General features: G+C 26.9%; 3 protein-coding genes across 10 annotated transcripts in view; 1 reads left to right on the forward strand and 2 right to left on the reverse strand.

The window, feature by feature from the left end:
- The window catches only part of LOC127286999 (putative aminopeptidase W07G4.4), a 52221-nt gene extending 34514 nt beyond the window's left edge, over positions 1–17707 (reverse strand). The window contains exons 1-2 of one of the 2 annotated variants that reach the window (XM_051313682.1): positions 17432–17707; positions 5760–5841 (exon numbers count right to left, since the gene is read on the reverse strand). In XM_051313682.1, the coding sequence (XP_051169639.1) occupies positions 5760–5776 (17 nt within the window). In that variant the 5' untranslated portion in view covers positions 5777–5841; positions 17432–17707. Of the gene's footprint in view, positions 1–5759; positions 5842–8475; positions 8630–17431 lie in introns of those variants that run through there. The other variant, XM_051313681.1, reaches the window with a different exon arrangement.
- Positions 1–22193, forward strand: part of LOC127287005 (ras-related protein Rab-24-like) — a 590458-nt gene that overhangs the window by 60226 nt on the left and 508039 nt on the right. The window lies entirely within an intron of this gene.
- Positions 17847–22193, reverse strand: part of LOC127286996 (sodium-coupled monocarboxylate transporter 2) — a 415172-nt gene continuing 410825 nt past the window's right edge. For 5 of the 7 annotated variants that reach the window (XM_051313677.1, XM_051313676.1, XM_051313672.1 and 2 more), the window contains one exon: positions 17847–21879. In XM_051313677.1, the coding sequence (XP_051169634.1) occupies positions 20784–21879 (1096 nt within the window). In that variant the 3' untranslated portion in view covers positions 17847–20783. The remainder of the gene's footprint in view (positions 21880–22193) is intronic. The other 2 variants (XM_051313674.1, XM_051313673.1) reach the window with 2 other exon arrangements.

The following is a 22193-nucleotide window of genomic DNA, read 5'->3' on the forward strand; positions in this document are numbered from 1 at the left end:
TTTTAAAAAGGAAATATATAAATAAATGCATATCAAGTAAAGCCAATTAATTAATTAATTAATTTAAATGGTATTAAAACTTTTGTTGAAAAGGTAAAAAAAATTTAATTTTTATACCTACTATTGTCTATTAAAAAAAATTGTTAATTTTATTTCCTCTTTTATTTTTAATAATTGAAACAATTAATTGCAATTAACTTACATGATAAAGAATAATTTGAAGCCTATTCATTTGTTAAAAATAAAAAAAAAGGTGTTTATTTACAGAATGAAAGAAAAACAATAAATTAGTGGAAGATTAAGTGACAAATGTATAAATAAATTTAAATAATTTATCAAAATGAGTATATACTTTTTAAAATAAAAATTGCAATAAATTAAATTAATTGCAAAATGCAATTTCCAACGTAACATTTTAATAAAGTATTTATTAACACACATTTTTCACAATTTATTAAAGATACTTAAAATGGAAAAATAATATTAAAATAATATTGTTAAAGTTATATTGTTTTACAACGGAAAAACATGTTTTCTTATTTAATATTTATTGGGTCAGAATTTTTCAAACGGATCACCTGAATTTAAAACGATAAACGTATTACCGACCGCGGAGTACACTGCCGTAGTACCCGATTTCGCCGCGCGAGCTGCATCGCTGAACTCTCCCACATGCGCTCATCCCACCGATCGCCTATATAAGCTGCGCTTCCGCAGAGAATCGTCACTATCGTGCTTCACAGAGTCGTGGAGGGTCTTACCCACCTGACAAGGGGTTTTACCCCGAGGAGTCTTACTTCAGGAGTTTTACTCTGAACAAGTATCGTAGAGAGTTTTACCAGGCCCGATCAACTCCATTGAATAAAAATGGCAATGATCAGCGCCTCTACCACCAACATAGCAACTAAATTTTACCCAGCTTGTATATCTATATCTATTGTATATATAGATATACAGGCTGGGTAAAATTTAGTTGCTATGTTGGTGGTAGAGGCACTGATCATTCCCATTTCTATTCAATGGAGTTGATCGGACCTGGAGTTTTACTCTCTATTGGTTTCAATGTATTACAGTGTAAAGTAACGTAATGTAAAGTAACGCAATGTAAAGGAACGTAACGAAATGTATAGTAACGCAATACTGTAATTCACGTAGAGTATTTTCGTTTTAAGATATACTTAGGAGTTTTACTCTTAGTATAATTTGAACACGAGTTTTACTCGTGGTTCACCAGTATATGGCGGATTTTTAGGCAGTATAGCATTAGATTCCACGGCTCATCGTATCCAGGTTGAAGCAGATATCGTTAATTCGCGGCTCAAATAAAGCGGCTTACTAGATTGATGCCGATATTTCGATTCCGCGGCTCAACGTATCACGATCAATGCCGACAATCTTTGCTTGAAACCGACTTCTGCGATTTACCTGTTACGCCTGTAAATTTTTCGACACCTGTAAATATATTATGTAAATAAATAATTTGTTTTGTAATTAACCCTGTTATTATTTTTGAAATTGAATCAACGAAACCTGGCTCGGCGAGATAAAAATTGATTCTCTAATTACAAACGTTACAATGTCCTGAGTAAAATTTAAAAATTGTTATATATTCCGCATACAGAAAAAAATGGGATTGTGGTGCAAACAATTTTTGGATTGTTGTCAGTAGATTTGTTGATATTAAAATTCGAAATGTTAATATTACAATTCGGATTGTTGTCAATACAAATATATGTTGTTTTAACAACAATACGAATTTTTTGTTGTCAGTTTTGTTCAGTTTGCAATTACGTACAGTTGCAGAAGCAAACTCTCTGTCGATTGTTGATAAATAACAATGATAACAAAATGTATATTAAATATTATTTAACAACAAATTTCAACTGAAAATATTTTTTTGGTTTCAGATCAAAGAATTTGATTCAGAAACTGCATATTCCACAGATTTTAATGCAAATTAAACTGGTGATATGACCTACAGAAATCTGCTATCGATTATTTTAGAAGGAGAAGAAACTGAACAAATTGTATTAGACGGATCAAAGCTTTGTTAATAAAACAAATTGTATTGCCGATTTACCAATTTAGTTTTGTTACTTCAACTGTTCCATAACAATTTTCTTTGTTCATCAAACAATTCTGTTTGTTCACTGAACAATCCGAATAGTTTTAATAACAATCCTATTTTAACAATTTTTTTTGTCCCAAAAACAAATAGAACTACTGGTTCTATATTTTTACAATGTGGAATGGTTTTGTGGACTTAATTTTTAGTAACTACAACAATATTTTTTCTCCGTGCATACATTTCTAAGTATAAAACCGTGGAGAGAAAAAAATGACACTCAATTGAAAAAATTGCATGTAATTATTATTTAAATATAAATAATAATTATAGTTATTGAAAATAAATAATTATTATAAAATAACTCTTTTTCTAAACTGTTTTTTATTAATATTTTATAAATAAACAATTTAAAGAACTTTTTAAAATAAAATTTTTTTTTAAAACAAAAATTATTTTTCAATACTACATTCCAAGACGAGAAAAATCAATATTTTTGTTTTTAAATTTGTTAACAGGATCACGAGAAAATTTATTTTTTATTTATAACAGATAAAAATTTTAATTTGTTTATAACTTTAATAAATTTTTTTTTTTTGTATAATATTTTTAGAAACTTACTTTGATTATAAATAGAAGTATATAAAACGATTGAACATTGAAAATTAATTACGTTTTGAAAATTTTAGATGATCTGTTTGAGAGATTCTGATGCTATATTTAAATATTAAATTATTAAAAATAGTTTGAAATTAAAAACAAAATATTGTAAATTTTAGTTTTATTAGAACGACAAATATAATACACTCTCCTTAAATGGCAATATTCATTAAAATAATCTCACGAAGCAACGAGAATGATGAAAATTGAAGTGAACCAAAATTTTGTTAAAATAACTCTATTAGTAATTAATACAAGTTAAACTCTCTCTCTCTCTCTCTCTCTCACTCCCTCTCAAGTTGAGAATGAGTTTTACATTAATTTGTGGTAAACGCTTGCTTTCAATCGGCATGAATCAAGGCTTCGCAATTAACTTCCTCTTGAAAGAGCTATGCTCCAAATCCATGCCCAAACGAGAATATAGGCGCGAAAACCGAGGGTTGGAGGACGAATTGTGACTCACTGCTAGCGTTCACAGAAAATGCATTTGCCGATATCACTCGGAGAGAATGAGTAATTTCGTGGTAGTAAATAGGCCACTGACATTAATTCCAGAGGGGAGATAATAAGAGAGCATTATCATCTGCACAAGGCTTGGCTTAAAGAAAGAGTGGAAAAAAAATCTTGCCAGGTTTGTGTTAAAAAAAAGAAAAAAAAAAGAAACTTCCCTCTCTTGCAATTACTTAACCCTTCATTATCCTCGCGAAAGAATGCACATTTTTATTCTTTATTTCGTTGCTGAAAATTACTGTACCATCTTGTATGAATTATTAAAATACAATATATATATGGGACGTTCTTTGTCAACCGGACCACCCCATCTCTCCATAATTGGTTTAATTTAAAAAAATTTTATAATATTGGAAAAATTAGCTTGGAATGTCTACTTTTTAATCCCGTTGGGCGCTTTTTGAAATTCAAAATGGCGACTTAAATATGGCGCCTAAACGACATAAAAAACACAAAAAATCCACTAATATAATCTATATTATTGTTTAAAACTTCACATATGACGATAAAAATAACCACAACATAGTTTACTTACAAACTGATAACGTATCTCCATTCAAAATTCAAAAATTCAAAATGGCGGATTAAATATGGCGGATAAAATTAAAAATTGAGCTAGACTCGTGAAAATTACTACTTGGGGGTTTTCGAGGTCGCTGATTACGAAACCGGTGTTAGTTTTCAAAAATTCAAAATGTCGGAGCCAATATGGCGGACCAAAAATTTTAAAAATGGAGCTAATTTCGTAAAAATGTCTACATAGGGGTTTTTTTGGTCGCTGATTACGAATCCGTTGTTAGTTTTCAAAAATTCAAAATGACCGATTCAATATGGCGGACAAAAATTGAAAAATCATGTAGATTCGATTGAAACTTGTTACATGGGGGTTTTTGGGGTCGCTGATTATGAATCCGGTATTAGTTTCCAAAAATCAAAAATATCGGATCCAATATAATGGACAAAAATTAAAAAATCGTTTAGATTCGCCTGAAACTTGTTATTCGGGGGTTTTTGGGGTCGCTGATTACAAATCCGTTATTTGATTTTAAAAATTCAAAATGGCAGACTTAAAATAGTAGCCCAAAATTTAAATAATTGAGTTAAACCCGTGAAATTGTTTACTCGGAGGTTTTCGGGGTCACTGATTACGAATCTGCGGTTACTTTTTAAAAATTCTAAATGGCTGACCAAAAATCCAAAAAATTGAGCTAAACTCGTTAAAATGTCTACCTAAGGGTTTTTCAGGACAATCTTTACGAATTCATCGTTACTTTTTAAAAAATCAAAATGGTGAATCTAAAATGGTGGACCAAAATATAAAAAATTGATCTAACTTTTTTATATTGAACGTAAAAAGGTGCCATTTGAACTTATCAAATACAACGCCAGAAAACTTTTTATGGAAATTACGTGAGGATTATTTAATTAATAATCACAAGACTAGCTTAATTTTTTAATTCTATCCGCCATTTTGAATTTTAAATAGAGATTTGTCATCAACCATTTAAAAATTTTTTAAAACTGACATCGGATTTGTAATCAGCGACCAAAAAAACCCCTATGTAGACATTTTTACGAAATTAGCTCCTTTTTTTTAATGTTTGGTCCGCCATATTGGCTCCGACATTTTGAATTTTTGAAAACTAACACCGGATTCGTAATCAGCGACCTCGAAAACCCCCAAGTAGTAATTTTCACGAGTCTAGCTCAATTTTTAATTTTATCCGCCATATTTAATCCGCCATTTTGAATTTTTGAATTTTGAATGGAGATACGTTATCAGTTTGTAAGTAAACTATGTTGTGGTTATTTTTATCGTCATATGTGAAGTTTTAAACAATAATATAGATTATATTAGTGGATTTTTTGTGTTTTTTATGTCGTTTAGGCGCCATATTTAAGTCGCCATTTTGAATTTCAAAAAGCGCCCAACGGGATTAAAAAGTAGACATTCCAAGCTAATTTTTCCAATATTATAAAATTTTTTTAAATTAAACCAATTATGGAGAGATGGGGTGGTCCGGTTGACAAAGAACGTCCCATATATATATATTTTTTTTAGTATAGTGTTAAAATAAAAATGAAACTTTTATTTTTATTTCAAAACAACAACAAAAATCACTTCGTATAATTCAACAAAACAAGAATTTTTTTGTAAATAAATTTCCATTTTCAAAATTAATTTATTTTATAAATATACATATTAAAATTTTTCTATATTTATTAAAAATTTTAATAGTTATAAATAGTCTTTAAACAAAAATTGTATTTAATTAGAATAATTATCGACATTTTATTTTAAATATATATTTATGAAAGTTTTGAAATTCATTTTTTCTTAAAAGAAAAAAAAAAAGATTTGAGAAATAAAAATTTTTTTGACTAAAATGTCCTGGAAAGGAGATGTTAGATAAGAATATAGATAGGTAAATGAACAGCTAAACTGTGCTGAATCATGAAATTGAGTTTGTGATAAAATTGAGAAAATCCAGTGCCCATAAAGTGGGTTATAAAATTAACTCACCTTGTCTCTACAGCCATGATGAAAATAGGTCAAAATCCTTGATTGCAGGAAAGGAACAGCTCTTTTCGTTTCCAATAGTATCCTAAACACGATTTTAGATGTTCATTATATGATAAAAAGGAAATGTGAATTTGATTCGTTTTCGTGAGGGTTAAAGCTCCTTTTGACATTTGTCCACGTTATCGTGTAAGAAAATCAAAAGACGATCAAAAAAGCCTTTTAAACGCTATCCAGAATATACCTATCTATTCATATTAGATTTGCTGAATAATCAATTGATTATATTTATTAATCGAAACTGATTTTTCCTTATATTTTAGTTTTTCCATTTTTAAATTCAGCACACTGTGTTATGTCGCAACACAAATTTTGCGTTTGCATTGGTATGGCCAAATCATTTTCTCTATATGAATTCAGCTGAGCAAGGGTCAGTTTTTTGTTATCTCATGTGGTTTTTTTGTAATTTTCGCACATTTTTTCGTCTTATCATTCAAGCTGATTTAGCAGAACATTACCTTCTTAGATTGCATTCTAAACTATTATTTTTATTATTATTATTATTCAATGCTATTCACTTTATTGTTATATAATACCTTTCTTTATTTTTTATTGAATTTTTATTAAATAAATTTTAACATTATATTAAAAGATTTTATGGTATAAAAATGTTTTACTAAATCATATAAGTAAATAATAATTGAATATTTTAAAAAAATATTTATTATTTAATAAAAATTAATAATTAATATCTTAACAACAATATTGTTATATATTTATTTATTTTATTTATTTCATCCCTTAAACATGAGTGGGCAATACATTATTATAGTAGAGTAAAGGTAATATTAAAAATGAAATATAGAAGGATAAATAAAATTAATACTAAGTGAAAATAATTTTACGATGTTTGAAAAAATAGTTCAGTTAATTGATCAATTATTATAGGTAATGTTGAATTAAAAAGGTCGCAATATTGACATTATAATTTTTACAAAAGAAATTTATAGTCTCTATGATGCTATATACATGAGCGCAAGAAAACTAATAGACGAAGAGGCTAATTTATTAAAAAATAATTGATCTTGGAATTTTAAAGTTTAAAAAAGATCATGATAATATTATTGTAATATTACCCGCTTATTTGAAATATATAAAAAATTTAAAGTTTTTTATGATAAAGCAGAAAAAGATAATAATAATTAATTAGTCAAATATTTTTAAGTGGTTTTTAAAATTTTTTGTAATATTACTGTAATATTAAATGCTATATAGGGGAAATTATTGATGGTGGATAATATATTAACCCGGTAGGAGCACTTGTTCAGAAGACGTCCTAAGGATGTCTTTTTGCGGACGTCTTTTGGAGTTGTGACAAAAGACGTCCTAAGAATGTTCTATGTTTTGACCATTAGATTTCTTTAAGATGTCTTAAAGACGTCTTTTGTTTCAAATTTTGAAAATAGAAAAATTTTCATAAATAGATAATGTTATTTTCGAAATTAAAGTTGGACTTAGAAACTAATGAAGATAAAATTTATTGGAGTTTTTCTAAGTTAAATTAATTGAGAAGTGAGATCGTGAACTTTTGTAGAGGTTCATATTTGTCTTCAACGGCTAAGGTACTTGAGGCGCAATGTTTCAAGCCCAAAGTATCCGAGTTCGATCCCAGTTTCATAGACATTTTTTCATTAATTCTGTATAATTTCAAAAATATAAAATTAAACTTAAAATAAATTTAATACAGTATTATTGTATTTCAACTTAGAAAATATTGTGAAAGAAATGTCTGGATTGTAAAACTTAAAAAGTGTACAATGAAGAAATAAATTTTATTTTTTATCTTAACAAAGAAATATTTAAAAGAAAACATAACATGAATACTTTTACATTCCAATTCTATATGAGAATGTGAAAACATAGAAATAAAAATATACGATGAATAAGCATAATGTGCATTTGAGTCGCCGGAAAATAAAACCACAAATACACTGTAAAAAAAGAGAGTTAAATTTTAACTCCTAACAGAATTCTTTAAAAATCCCAATCTTTTGGAGTTGATGCTAAGGGAGTTAATCTAATGTTAACTCACTTTTGAAGTTGATATTTAACACCAAAATTTTACTCTCATCTCACGTTGCCATTATAAATTTCCAAATTTTTTACAGTGTAAAATTTGTATAGCAGTTGGAGTTTTTTTTTTTTTTGAACTTCGATTCGATTAAAAATTTTATGTTTGGTTTATTTACTTCTCGGCGGCTCATTTGTGGTAAATAACACCTCGCCATGTGCAATTTCACGCGAATCATTCAAGGACAAAGATTTAAATATATCACATTTTCAAGATAAAAAAAAATAACGTCCCACATGCTGACACATTTTAGATTTCTATTGTTTGTTAGAACACAATACCGCACACTTGTAGAAATGTTATTAAAATTTAATTTCCCACATATGTTTATATACGAAAAAATAAATTATTATTTAATAAATAAAATAAAAAAAAAATAAATAAAAAATAAAATTTATAAACAATTAGAAAAGTCAAATTAATAATTTAAATTAGCTATATATTGTTTACATTTTTTTTTATAAATTTCTACGATCACATGTCACAATGAATATAATAATTAAAGTGAGTATATGTATATAACACATGTGCGTAAATAATATTTGTAACTTTTCAATGCATTTTTCATAGATAAACCAAAAAAATTACCTTATTTTTAAGAGAAAAAGAGTGTGTCAAACAATACTATAAAAAATGAAAAGAGAAACACCACAGATTTAATGCGCAGGCTTGACAACGACCAGACTAACATTAGAGTAGACATGAAAGTAAGGAAGGGTGCTAACAAACACCGGCTGTTACTTATGCGCATGCGTTTTAAAGAGAAATCACTGAATTGAGAGACAGAGAGAAGCTGAATAGTCTTCCCTTACTTCTTTAATACCGTTTGGCAGACTATAGCTAAGATGATGCCATGTTGCCAAGTTTATTAAATAAAGTTGAAAAAAAATTTGCAAACGTCAAAAAATAGTCAATTCTTCTTTTTTTAAAAAAAAAAAAATTTTCTATTATTTACTTTATAATTCTTCAATATGGGCTTGTTCTTCATTCATTTATCATTTTTCTCTTGTTTTTCTTTTATCATTATGGGGTTGGGAGGAAATCAAACAATGATAAAAGTGGTGTGACGTAGTATGTGGATGAAATCTTAAATATTTGATTTTCTGATAATTCGAATTTTTAAAAATTTATAGGTAATTCGAAGTTTTAACTTAATATTTTAGAAATTGAACTTTGTTAGAAAAAAACGCTGAGAAAAATGAGATTATTGTGCAAACAATTTTGCGATTGTTGTCAGTAGATTTGTTGATATAATTCGAAATGTTATATTACAATTCGGATTGTTGTCAATACAAATGTATGTTGTTTTAAGAACAATACAAATTTTTTTTTGTCAGTTTTGTTTAGATTGCAATTCCGTACAGTTGCAGAAGCAAACTCTCTGTCGATTGTTGATGGAACAATCCGGATTTGTTCAACAAACAGGTATATTGTTCCATGTCACGTGGTCATCTTGAATTCTCGCAAACTGGCGTTCAGATCGTCGCGTCGTTTGCTTCTGGCACATGTACCACTTTTGCTTTTATTATTAGTTTTTTTTAAATGACAAAGTGCTGTTAAATAATGAATCCGGTTAAAGTGAGAAATCTATTGCAAGTGAAGTGAATGAATGAAGAGACAATTTCATCGTTTATCGGCAAGTTATACTAGGTTACTATTGAACATAACCTCACCTTAAAAAAATACAAATTGTATATTAAATATTATTTAACAACAAATTTCAAATCAAAATAATTCTTTGGTTTCAGGTCAAAGAATTTGATTCGGAAATCTGCTATCAATTATTTTAGAAGGCGAAGAAACTGAACAAATTGTATTAGACGGATCAAAGCTTTCTTAATACAACAAATTGTATTGCCGATTTAACAATTTAGTTTTGTTATTTTAACTGTTCCATAACAATTTTCTTTGTTCATCAAACAATTCTGTTTGTTTGCCGAACAATCCAAATAGTTTTTATAATAATCCCATTTCAACAATTTTTTTTGTTGCCAAAAACAAATAGAATTGCTGGTTCTATATTGACAATCTGGAATTATTGTGTGGACTTAATTTTTAGTAACCACAACAATTCTTTTTTCTCCGTGAAGTTTTAGAAAAAAAGAATTTAGAAATTATTTTTTAATTTTTAGAAAAAGTCTACTCCAATCCTTTTAGTGACTTTTTTGCGCTCCTAAGTGATGATCTATCAATTTTTTCTGAACCCATAATTATAATTGGTGACTTTAATACCTCCATGGAATTAACCTTTAAATTAATAAACTTAATTCGAAAGCTTCAGCAAATCTACAATCTTTCTCAATATTTAAATGCACAGCAAATTGTCACTGTACCAAATGATTATAACAGATATCTTGTTTGATTTTCTCGAATGTTAATTGTAAGTTAAGTTTGAGGTGACAAGAAGTGTGTATATCTTTGATTCGGCAGCTGAGTTGATTATGTTTCTTTTTCTATCAATCCATATTATTATAAAATGTAATTTCTATTTCTGGTAATTAAGCACTAATTGCTATTTCATCATTGAAATTTCACTGATTCAAATTAATATGATTTTTTCAAGATAATAAATAAAATCTATTAAGCAGTTCTAATAATCCATATTTAATAAGGGAAGAAGGGGGATTACACTGAAAAAAAAATTCTGGTTAGGCTATATTTAACATTACTTTCTAGTTATATTAACCAGAATTCTAGTTGAATTAACTAAAATTCTCGTTTAACCAGAATTCTGGTTAACCTAACCAGAGTCAAAATGTTAAATATACCCTAACCAGAATTCTGGTTATTCTAGCTAGAATTTTTTTTTAGTGTACTACTGACTAAAAATATATTTAAGCCATTTATATACGATGATTTATTTAAAATTTATAAGCATTGTTACTTTTCACCTCTGTTATATTCCTCTTCGGTCTTCCCTAATTGTCTAATCTAACAATAAGATCTAATAGATATTATGGGAATTATGTTTAAAAGCGCTAGAGTGAGGATAAGTCAGCGTATAGGAATAGAATTAACTTCCTCTAATTGAAGCTGTTATTATAGTATATACAATATGGAAATACCATTGCTTACCTGTACCTTCAATTGAAATTGTTATTATAGAACGAACATTAAATTGAAACTATCATGCTAATGATTGAAACTAATAAATTTCTTGAACTAATCGTACACTGAAAAAAAAATTCTGGTTAGGCTATATTTAACATTACTTTCTAGTTATGTTTGAATTCTAGTTGAATTAACTAGAATTTTCGTTAAAATAACCAGAATTATGGTTAACCTAACCAGAATCAAAATGTTAAATATACCCTAACCAGAATTCTGGTTATTCTAACTATATTGAAACTATATGATTGAAGCTAATAAAGTAATATAAAAATCGATGCTACATATGGGCGATTCAAGGTGAAATTTATACATATGACATTTTAAATTCAGATAAATATTTTTTTTTTCTTTCTTTGCAAAAAAAAAGTGGTATTCGTATTTTTTTTATAAGTGCCCAAATTTTCGAGTTATGAATTTTTTTTAAATGTGTGTTCCTGCAAAGAGCGAAAAAAATATATTTATGAGAATTTAAAATGTCATATGTAAATTACACGTGTGGAATCTTTCATATATAATTAAAAAAAATGTTCAATAATTGAAATTATAAGATTAGTTAAAAATGTCATTTAATTATTTAAACATTTTGTTTATAATTACCAAATTTTCGAGATATTGAAAGTCGTAAAAATTATTATCCGTAATATAGATTACAATTATGAAATTTTCATTAAAAATTTTCAATGCGTTATACTTGACCATGACCTTTAATGTTGTTTTACCTCTGAACGCTTTCTATTTCATTTGATATTTCACCTATGATAATACTTTTAGTTGGGGATCTGAAAACAGGATGAATTTTGCATCCTAGAATTGAATTTGCTACATTTCCTCGTGCAGTTGTTCTTACTGTTGCGTAAAATTATTAAACTTTGAAATCTGAAAAGCCAAAGTGCTTGGATTTCGCGCAACCGATATATATATATATATATATATATATATATATAATGTAGGTATTTCGAATAACGTGTATATAGGAGGATTTAAATGGAATTCACGTAATCCGACTTTGAATAGTGCTATACGTCTTATACAAAAGTTGTAGAAAAGTTCACGACAATGCAGATGCAATGTTACCCACGAGATTTCAACTGTTATCTGTTGAATTGGTGAGCTAACAACTTGAACTTTTCTTGTGCCACACATTATCTTTACTTATTCTCATTGAAGAAAAAAAAATCATAATAAAAAACAACCCAAAAAAAGACGTTCTTTAAATTTTTTAAACACAATGTTTCCCTATTTGTTTTTCTCTGAAATTACATCGATAAAAAAAGGTTTGATATACCAAATATATATTTTTGAAATAATTAAAATTTGTTCACAATTTAGAAATGCGTAATCTTTATAATGTTATCTTATACAATATGACCTTCATTCGTATATTATTTCAGAAAGCATGATTAACAAAAAAAAATATATATTATTTTAATTTCGATCATGATATTGCTTTATTTATAAAATTTCTCTTTGATAAAAGAATGCATCGGGGGTTTTTTTTTTTTTTTTTTTTTGTAAAGAGAAATAAATTTGTACGTCTATTATCACAAGTAAATAAAATCCTGATTAATTGTATTCTGTTTGTATTATATATAATTCGTTTTCCTTTTAGGTCCTCTTTTCTTTTTCTTTCTCGATATATTGTTTTCTTTTTTTTTAACAAAAAATACGTTTGTAGAACAAATCTGCGTTGAATAAAATCGAGAAAAAGAAAAAAAAGAGATAAATCTTATCTTTTCTCCGGAGATTTTCTCTCGAAACTGAATAGTGTTATTGACACTTGCAATTTTTGCTGCAACATCGAAGCGACGGGTGCTTAATCACGAGTTTCTCATCCAAGATAACCTTTTCTAATCTGCAGAAGCGACAAGGTAGATAATGAGTCCCCATCTGTTCAACCAAACGTCAAAAGAGAGGAGGCAGCAGTCTATTATAAACAAAGTGATTAAAACTACATTTTATTTTTTTTTCATTTTTATTTTTTCAGCTTTTTCTTTTTACCTTATTTCTCGACTGAATTATTATTATTATTATTATATATTATATTATTAATTCATAAAAATCTCCTATTAAAAAAGAGATTTAAAAATAATTTGTTTCTACATTTTGAATTATAATTATTTATTATTTTTTTCTTTGATGAAATAACCTTTAGTACGAAAAGAAAATTTACTCCTTGTTTCTTCTTTAAAATAAAATCATTTTCAATTTTTTTTATTTAAAAGATATTTTACAATATCTGTGGACGACATCAAAGAAAACTTGTTATAAATTATATCGAGATGAAATTAAGCCAACACGGAGAAAAAGGGGATTGTTGTGCAAACAATTTTTGGTTTGTTGTCAGTAGATTTATTGATATTACAATTCGAAATGTTAAAATTACAATTCGGATTGTTGTCAATACAAATGTATGTTGTTTTAACAACATTACGAATTTTTTGTTGTTAGTTTTGTAATTCCGTACAGTTATAACTGTATTTGATTCGGAAATCTGCTATCAATTATTTTAGAAGGCAAAAAAACTGAACAAATTGTATTAGACGGATCAAAGCTTTGTTAATACAACAAATTGTATTGCCGATTTAACAATTTAGTTTTGTTATTTCAACTGTTTCATAACAATTTTCTTTGTTCATCGAACAATCCGAATAGTTTTAATAATAAACCCATTTTAACAATTTTTTTTGTCCCAAAAACAAATAGAACTGCTGGTTCTATATTTTGACAATCTGGAATTGTTGTGTGGACTTAATTTTTAGTAACCACAACAATTCTTTTTTCTCTGTGAAGTTTACTCAACATATTTTTTTATTTATTTTTTTAAATTTTCCATTAACTTGGAATTGAGAAAAGTTTTTTCCAGTTTTCTTTAGTTATTCTACAAAGTTTCTTAATATTAATAATAATATTGTTTACAATGAAAAAAAAAAAAATTGCAGAAGAGTTGAGTAGCACGGAACACTTCAACTTTTTTGATAAATTGTGTGTAAATATTTTCGAAATATGAATTGTATTGATTTAGGTCGATTAAGAATTCTTTAAAATGAATTAATTTCCAAAAGAAACATTATTATTCGAGAGAAAAATAAAAAATTCAAAACAAAGCAAAAAGCTTTTTGAAGATATTAAAAAAACTTATTAATCTTGAATTACAAACAAGGAAATTTTTAATTTAACCCAAATATAATTATCAATTAAATATGAAAAGAACAACATTTTTCTTTGTGATAAGCAAATGTATTTATTTTTTCAAAAAAAAAATTTTTTGTTTAGTATAAATAAAATTTTATTCAGCATAAATAAAATTTATTTTTTCTCTGGAGGTTAAAAAATTTCTTAATATAATTATAATAAATTCTGTGAATATTAATTAACAAAGTCTATTTTACTTTTTTATTATCACTTACCTGAAATTATTAAAGTATTTCTGCTTATATTTTTTATTACCATCTTTTTTTAAAATAATATTATTTCTTCTTTTAGTTAGTAAAGTAAAGAATATATATTTAAAAAAAAACCTTATTTTCCTTCTTTTTCCACTTAAACTAAAATCTGATAAATAAAATTAATTTAAATTTAAATTGTACTATAGTTAACATTTAAAACTATTCTAGTGTAAATAAACTAATTACATATGGGTAGTATATATTTAAAAATATTTTTTTGTATATTCAATGCACAATTATCGTATTTTTCCATACCTGCAGGTGTAAAAAAAGTTAAAAAATAAAGTGAATATGGGTAACCTGGATTTTAAATTAGATTGTGCTCATTACGTTTACGCATAAATGTATAATTTTGAAAATAATGTTACGCTGAAACGTGTAAAATATGCACTGTTCTATTTTCTCGTCAAGTATAATAGTTTCATTAATAAAAAAAAATTCAAGAATTTTTGCTTGCAAAATTTAGATGCGCAGTTATTACAGTTATATATATATATATATATATAATTATAATAATAATTATAATATTTATATCAGTAATTATAATTAATATTACAATATTGTTTTAAGAGTATTAGAAATTGGAAATGAGACATTAGAAAACTAATTTTCGAATTGTTGAAATTAATAATATAATTAATATTATTTAATTAAAAATTCGACAAATTAAATTCTATAATTTTGCATTTTGAAGAAAATGTGTATTTTTATAACCAAATATTAAATATTATTATTATGATTATTAAAAATTATGTGTAAAAAATAAAATATAAAGGAATATAAAAGGTCATGATTTCAAATGCGAAATAAATGAAAGATATTAAAAATTATATCTAAAAATCTTGATTATATTTATATGTACATCGTATATTTATAAAACGAAATAATAAAGAATATTTTCGATCTATCAGATCGATGTGGCGTGGACTATCACCGCTGCCATTGAGCAACCGACAAGGTTGATAGGCCGATTATAATATCACTACTTAACGTGAAATTCTATAATATATCTATTTCATATCTAATTATCTATACATATAAATATATTGAGAGAAACATATTATATAGCTGTCCTAATCATTCACTGATACATAAATTTTATTATTTATTTTCATATTAAAATTAACTCATTCTATGCTTAAAATTTATTTGTTAAACTGTAGAATGAATAATTTACATTCAATACCATGTAAATTATTATTTACATTAAATAATAATTCGCACTCATTCGCAATGTTTCTCCACGCACACTGTATAGTAAAATATATTTATATTATATACAATCTATCGATTCAAATTAATTTCGTTATTTATTACATTACTCTCTAAATATGAATCAGTGAAAAAGTCACTGGTCCCAAATCAGTCGCTAAATTCTAGCTATTTAAATCAGTAGTTTTCACTGACAGTTAGTGACATTTCACTGGAGAATCAATTACTTTGACTGAAAATCAGTGAAATGTTACTGATTCAAATAGCTAGAATTTAGCGACTGATTTGAGACCAGTGACTTTTTCACTGATTCAAATTTAGAGAGTATAAATCATTAAAAATCATTTAATGAATTTGTATTTCATAAAAATGGAACATTTATATTTTTATTTAATAATAAAAATATTTATTTCTATTTACAAAAAAGTACTTTTTTACTATTAAAAGAAAAATTATTTCAAATTAAATTTTACAATTAATGTAACAATTTTTAATTGACTAAATTATAAAGGGTTTAATATAAAGTAAAATTGTATTGCTCTTTAAATTTGGTAAAAATAATCAAATAAACAAAAAAAAAATTGTTACATTTCGAACGTCTTTAAGACTTAGACGAATATCATCGTGTGTTCTTTTTTTTTTTAAGCATTTTCTTTCAAGTCTGAAAAGTGTGAAAGTAGGAGAATTAATTTTTGCCTGTGTTTTACGATTATTTTTACAAGCACCTCGTTTCTTTGTTTCCTTAGACTATTTAAGCTTGGTACTTGAGAATAATTACAAGTTCTTTTTTGAGTTTGAGAAATCGTCAAGATTTTCCCGGGTGAGCTTGAATATATATCTCTTTTTTTCTTTTTTAATTACCAACGGTCAGCAGCACAGGGGGTGGCATAATACCGTGTATAGCACCGAGATTGTAGTTGAAAAAAAAAAATAATAATAAATAAAAACGACTAGTGTATGTGTGATACACATATATATATATGTAATAAACATGAGCCGTTGCTATCTCACTATATTTTCAAGAGGGGGAGGGAAAAAAAGTGGTCTCGTTTAGACGCACGTGTTTGTATGACTTTCTTTTGCAAGTGCATATAAAATTCGACAACAAACACACACCCCTAAGGCTGTGAGTTTCCAAGGCTTCAACACTGAATCATATATATACACAAAAGGGACATGAAAAAAAAAGTTAGAATTACACTCATCAAAACATGTTCTTACACATATAGTTCAGTACACTGAAAAAAAAGTCTGGTTAAAATAACCAGAATTCTGGTTAATCTAACCAGAATAAAAAGTTATATATACCCTTACTACTTTTTCTGGTTAAAAGTACTAGAAAATTTGGTTAAAAAATTCTGGTTAATTTTACCAGAATTTCAAGTTAATCTTACTAGAATTTCAAGTTAATCTTACTAGAATTTTTCTAGTTAAAAATTTTTGGTAAAAAAATTTCTGGTTGATCTTACCAGAAATTCTAGTTAATCAGAGAATTAATTAAATTTATTATTATTATATTATATTATAAAATATTATAAAATATGAATTAAAAAAATTTGTATTATGTACATATAAATGCAATCAAACAATAACACCTTTACACTGCAATTCTCTTAATAATGTTTATTTAAATATGATTATTCAGAACTAAAATTCTGATAAAACGTGTCGAACACGTTTTCAACATAACCTTCAAACTATTTTCCACACGAACGGGTTTGCCGTTCGTCAACAATTTTTTCACTTATATTATATTATAAAATTAATTAACCAACCTTTAAACAGATCTTTTAATTCTCCCAAACCCCAATTTTCCAGAGCTTGGTTAACTTTTTCATCCATTCTTGTGATCCGCACGATAAACTATTCGAAAAAGAACAACAGACGCTATGCAGTGTCCGCGAACGCGCGTTTTTAACCAGAATTATTTTAACCAGAATAATTTAACCATACTTATTTAACTAGAACTGTTTAGTCTTTTTAACTATATTTTCTTGTTAAAATAACTAGAAATTTTTTAACCAAACGCATCTAGTAACTTTAACCAGAACTTTTTTTTCAGTGTAGACTCTCATACAATCAAACATACAGCACTCGACCCGTTTTTTTTTAAAGCCTTCTTAAAGGTACGAGCGACCGTCGCGAAAATATACCTGCACATTAGAAAAGGTGGGTTTTTTGTTCACCTTGAAGCACGAGAACCTGCTCGGACCAGTGTTTTTTTTTTTTTTTTTTTTGAGTATTTCACATCTTCAAACCCCACTCAACATCACACGGGCCATAAAAAATATTTTAAGAAAATAGTTTTTTGTATATGTGTCAAAGTCTTGCATCTAATTAACTCCTCATATAATTATTATCTATATATATATATGTAAGATTTACATTAAAAATAACAAATTTCTTATTGATAACTATTTACAATATTTATGTTAATAATTTATAAATCTAAACGTATATACTTTTTTTTCCTCATAATGAAAAAAAAAGTGCTAGACAAAGGAAGCAAGAAAACTATGATTTTCTCGAGTCTTTTCATTCTCCTCTATATATAGAACTTTCGTTACATCCTAAAAGTACTACGATCACTTGAGACAAGAAAACTGAATAAAAAGCTCTTTCGTTGCCTCTACGGGGTTTTCCGTCCGGATCGTCAGTTTGTTTTTCTTTAACCAAGCACCACGAGATATGTCATGCTGACGAAGGAGATGTACAACTTATCTCCTCTCGAAACGGAATTGTCTCCGTTTACATTATATGAATCCACTGTCACTCAAAAAGTCCTATCTTCAAAAAAAGTTAACAAGAATTACCTTTTTTTTTTTTTTTCTTCCAAGATTTTGCATAATATGTTCACTAATGATATTCAAGAAACGTCAGCAATTTGATTATTTAGTTATTTTAAAATAATTAACAAATATTTATATCATGAAAAGTTGTTGGAAATATTCAAGAAAATTTTTTTTGTTAAAATTCAAGAAAATTCGTTGAAGATATTTAAGAAAAATTATTTAAAATTGTTGAACTAGTTTGTTGAAGATTTCTCTTTTTTTAAATTCAAGAAAGATTGCTGAAAATATTGAAAAAATTTTTTTTGAAAATACTTGAGAAAAATCATTGAAGATATTTAAGAAATATTTCTGAACATATTTTATGATAAAATTTAGCTAATATACAAGAAAGTTTGTTGCAGTTATTCAAGAAAAACTGTTGTCAATATTTAAGAAAGTTTTATTGTTGTTATTAAAAAAAAAAAAAAATTATAAAGAATATTCACACAAAAAAAATTGTTGAAGTAATGTATAAAGATTGATGAAGATATTGAAAAAATTTGGATAGAAATACTTTGAACTTATCTAAAAGCAATGAAGCTAATTAAAAATAGAAGTATTTTAATAAATTACTAAATTTATTCAGCAAACTTTGTTGAAGATTACCGTTGTAGTTAGCTATTAATTTTCATGAAAATTTCACGAATATTTTTTTACCAAATGTGCTAAAAATATATATGAAACTCTGCAGAAAGTTTATGGAAAATTTTTTCAAAATATTTGAAAACTATTTAATATAAATATTCAAGAAATTTTAATGTCACCAAATTCAATATTTTAGTCAAAGAACCCTGCATCATATACATGAGAATTTGGGGTCCGGTGAAATTTTTTGCAACTTTGTAATTTTGTAGTTATTGACCTTCTGAAGAAAAAAAATTTAAATAGCAAAATTTAAAAAAATGGACAGATTTTTTAAAAATTAAGGTTTAAGTTTAAAAATAGTGTTAAAAGCGAAAAAAATTCAAAAATTAGTAAAACCAAAAGAACTAAATAAACATTTTTAAAACTCGTTAATCGGGGGTTTTCGGGGTCGCTGATTATGAATTCGATGTCAATTTTCACTGAGGCTTAAAAAGTCGTCAAGTACCAAGTTTTAAGTGAATCAGCAACCCAGAAAACCCCCGAGTAACGAGATTCAAGTCAATTTGATGCATTTTAAAAAAAAATTGGTCGGACATTTTGGATCCGCTATTTTGGATTTTTAAAAATTGACATCAAATTAGTAATCAGCGACCCCGAAAACCCCTGAGTAACGAGTTTTAAAAAAGTTTATTTAGTTCTTTTGGTTTTACTAATTTTTGAATTTTTTTCGCCTTTAACACTATTTTTAAACTTAAACCTTAATTTTTAAAAAATCTGTCCATTTTTTTAAATTTTGCTATTTAAATTTTTTTTCTTCAGAAGGTCAATAACTACAAAATTACAAAGTTGCAAGAAATTTCACCGACCCCGAATTCCCATGTATATAGTGCGGGGTTTTTTCTTAATTGTTAGATTTTTGTGAAACTCGTAATTTTGGTTTTTGTTTTCTGAGGTTGAATAGAAAATTTGAAGTATAAGGTTTTAAAAATTTTAAATCATTTGTACCAAGTGCTATATGAAATTTTTAACAGTTTAAACTCTTTCACTTAATACAAACAGGATATTTTGTTAAAAACATTAAACACAATTTATTGAATATAAAAAAAAATGTATTAAATATATTTAAAGAAACTTGTTAATTTATATTTAATTATATTAACAAAAATATTTTAAAGATATTCAAGAACAATTCATGAAGATATTTCAAAAAAAAATTTCTTTTAAATTTTCTAAAAAAAATTTTTAAAACTATGGAACTAGATTTGATAATAAATATTTTAGAACATAAATACTGAAAATAGACTTACAATGACTTATTGTTAGTATGATAAATGCACTTAGCTTTTTCATTAAATATCTTCAATTTTCACAAAAAAAAGTTTCCTAAAATTATTTTTGTTATTTATTAAAGATAATCTCAAATATTTCTTGAAGACGTACCACAAAATCAAAATCACAAAATCTTCTGTCAATCTTTTCTGAAGACGTCAAACAAACTACTTTAATATCACACAAAATGCTTTAAAAAATTCCTAAATCACTCCCACAATGTCATTTGAAATTTCATCATCACACTTAATAATGTACAAATAAAAAAAAAAAAAAAAAAACAATTTCAATAGATCTGCCTTTAAAAAAAAGGAATCGTAAAAAGTCATTTTCTTCGCTATTTAAAATATATATAAAAAAAAAAAAAAATAAACATACATCCTTAAAGTCTTGTGCCTTTGGAGATTTCATTGGTGACTTGTAAAGAGACTCTCTTGAGTGCATCAAGTTTCTCAATATACAAATCTTCAGAATTTTTGCATTTCTCTTTAATTTCCGTTTTAGATTTTCCATTTGCATTGGCGATAGAAGTCACGGACGTTGTTTCGCCTTTGGCACTGTTGGCTTCATCTCCAAGACGCGTACTTCCGGAATAGATTCTAGGTCTGCCAGGAAATAATTTTGAGAGCTTTAATGCAAGTGGATGCAATAAATGCTCCTCGTATACGTCGCCTTTAGGATCAGCCGTGAGCAGACTAATGATAATGCCAACAAGAACAGTGGTCAGACTTCCGATGAGAGCATAATACATATAAGTTATTCCATAGACGTAGTCGAGCGGTGACTTGGTGACCTCTTCAACTATTTCATTTTGCGCTTCTTCCAACCATGGATTGATGGGTTTCATTACATGCGCTGAGAACGTGTCATTACGACAACCATCCACTGAGAGGGGTAAATTTTCAACTGGGGGATTTAACATTAGACGTCCAAATGTTAACCATAGTGTGCTAATGTGACTGAAAATCATACCAGTGGCAGCGCCCTTCCAGTTTGCACAAGGAACAAGCATTGCCAATACGAAAACTCCCAATAGTGGACCAGACGTCGCCGAGGTCATTAGCATTGATGATTCAATGACACCAGGTAACATTCCCACGAGAAAACTGGCGCCAATTATCAATACTCCATAAATTACGCCAATCATTTTAATTAAATGAAGTTGTTGTGTATCCTTTAGATTGCTGCATATGCGCATTTGACTGAGAAAATCTTCATATGTGACTGTTGCGAGCGATTGAAGATTTGACACGGCCAATGTTAATGCACTATTGAATAATGTTGCCATAACAAGACCCACAACACCGGGTAAATAAACAAATCGATCTTCAACGTAAAATGGTACAATTTCATCAATTTTTGATATTAAACCTTTTGTGTATGGATCACAGTCTGCGTAGTTGGCGAAAATTACCATTCCAACGATCCATGACAGTGAGAAGAGAACCGTTATCACTGGCATGTTTGAAATCATTGTTCTGAAATTGAGAAAATTTATTTTCCATTTATTTTTTCTTTTAGGCACAAGAAAATATTTTTAAAATTTAGATTATTTTTTATATAAATAGAATCATTGAAATCAATAAACAATATATTATATTCATTAGGATTTTTTGAGTTAATCATCAGTATTTTAGTTTGGGGAACACATAAGTTTATTTCGATAAACTATTTGAATCAGTAGTAAAATTTAGTTTCAGTCAAACTAATTTTGACAACAGTAATAAAAAAACATTTTCATTTCCTGAATTATTTTATTTTTAGTTTCACAGTTTTCCTAAAAGTATCAAAT

Source organism: Leptopilina boulardi, unplaced genomic scaffold (genome assembly GCF_019393585.1).
Source record: "Leptopilina boulardi isolate dan_hultmark-lab unplaced genomic scaffold, ZJU_Lbou_2.1 LbouV2_367, whole genome shotgun sequence".
In the NCBI taxonomy this organism is placed as follows: domain Eukaryota; kingdom Metazoa; phylum Arthropoda; class Insecta; order Hymenoptera; family Figitidae; genus Leptopilina; species Leptopilina boulardi.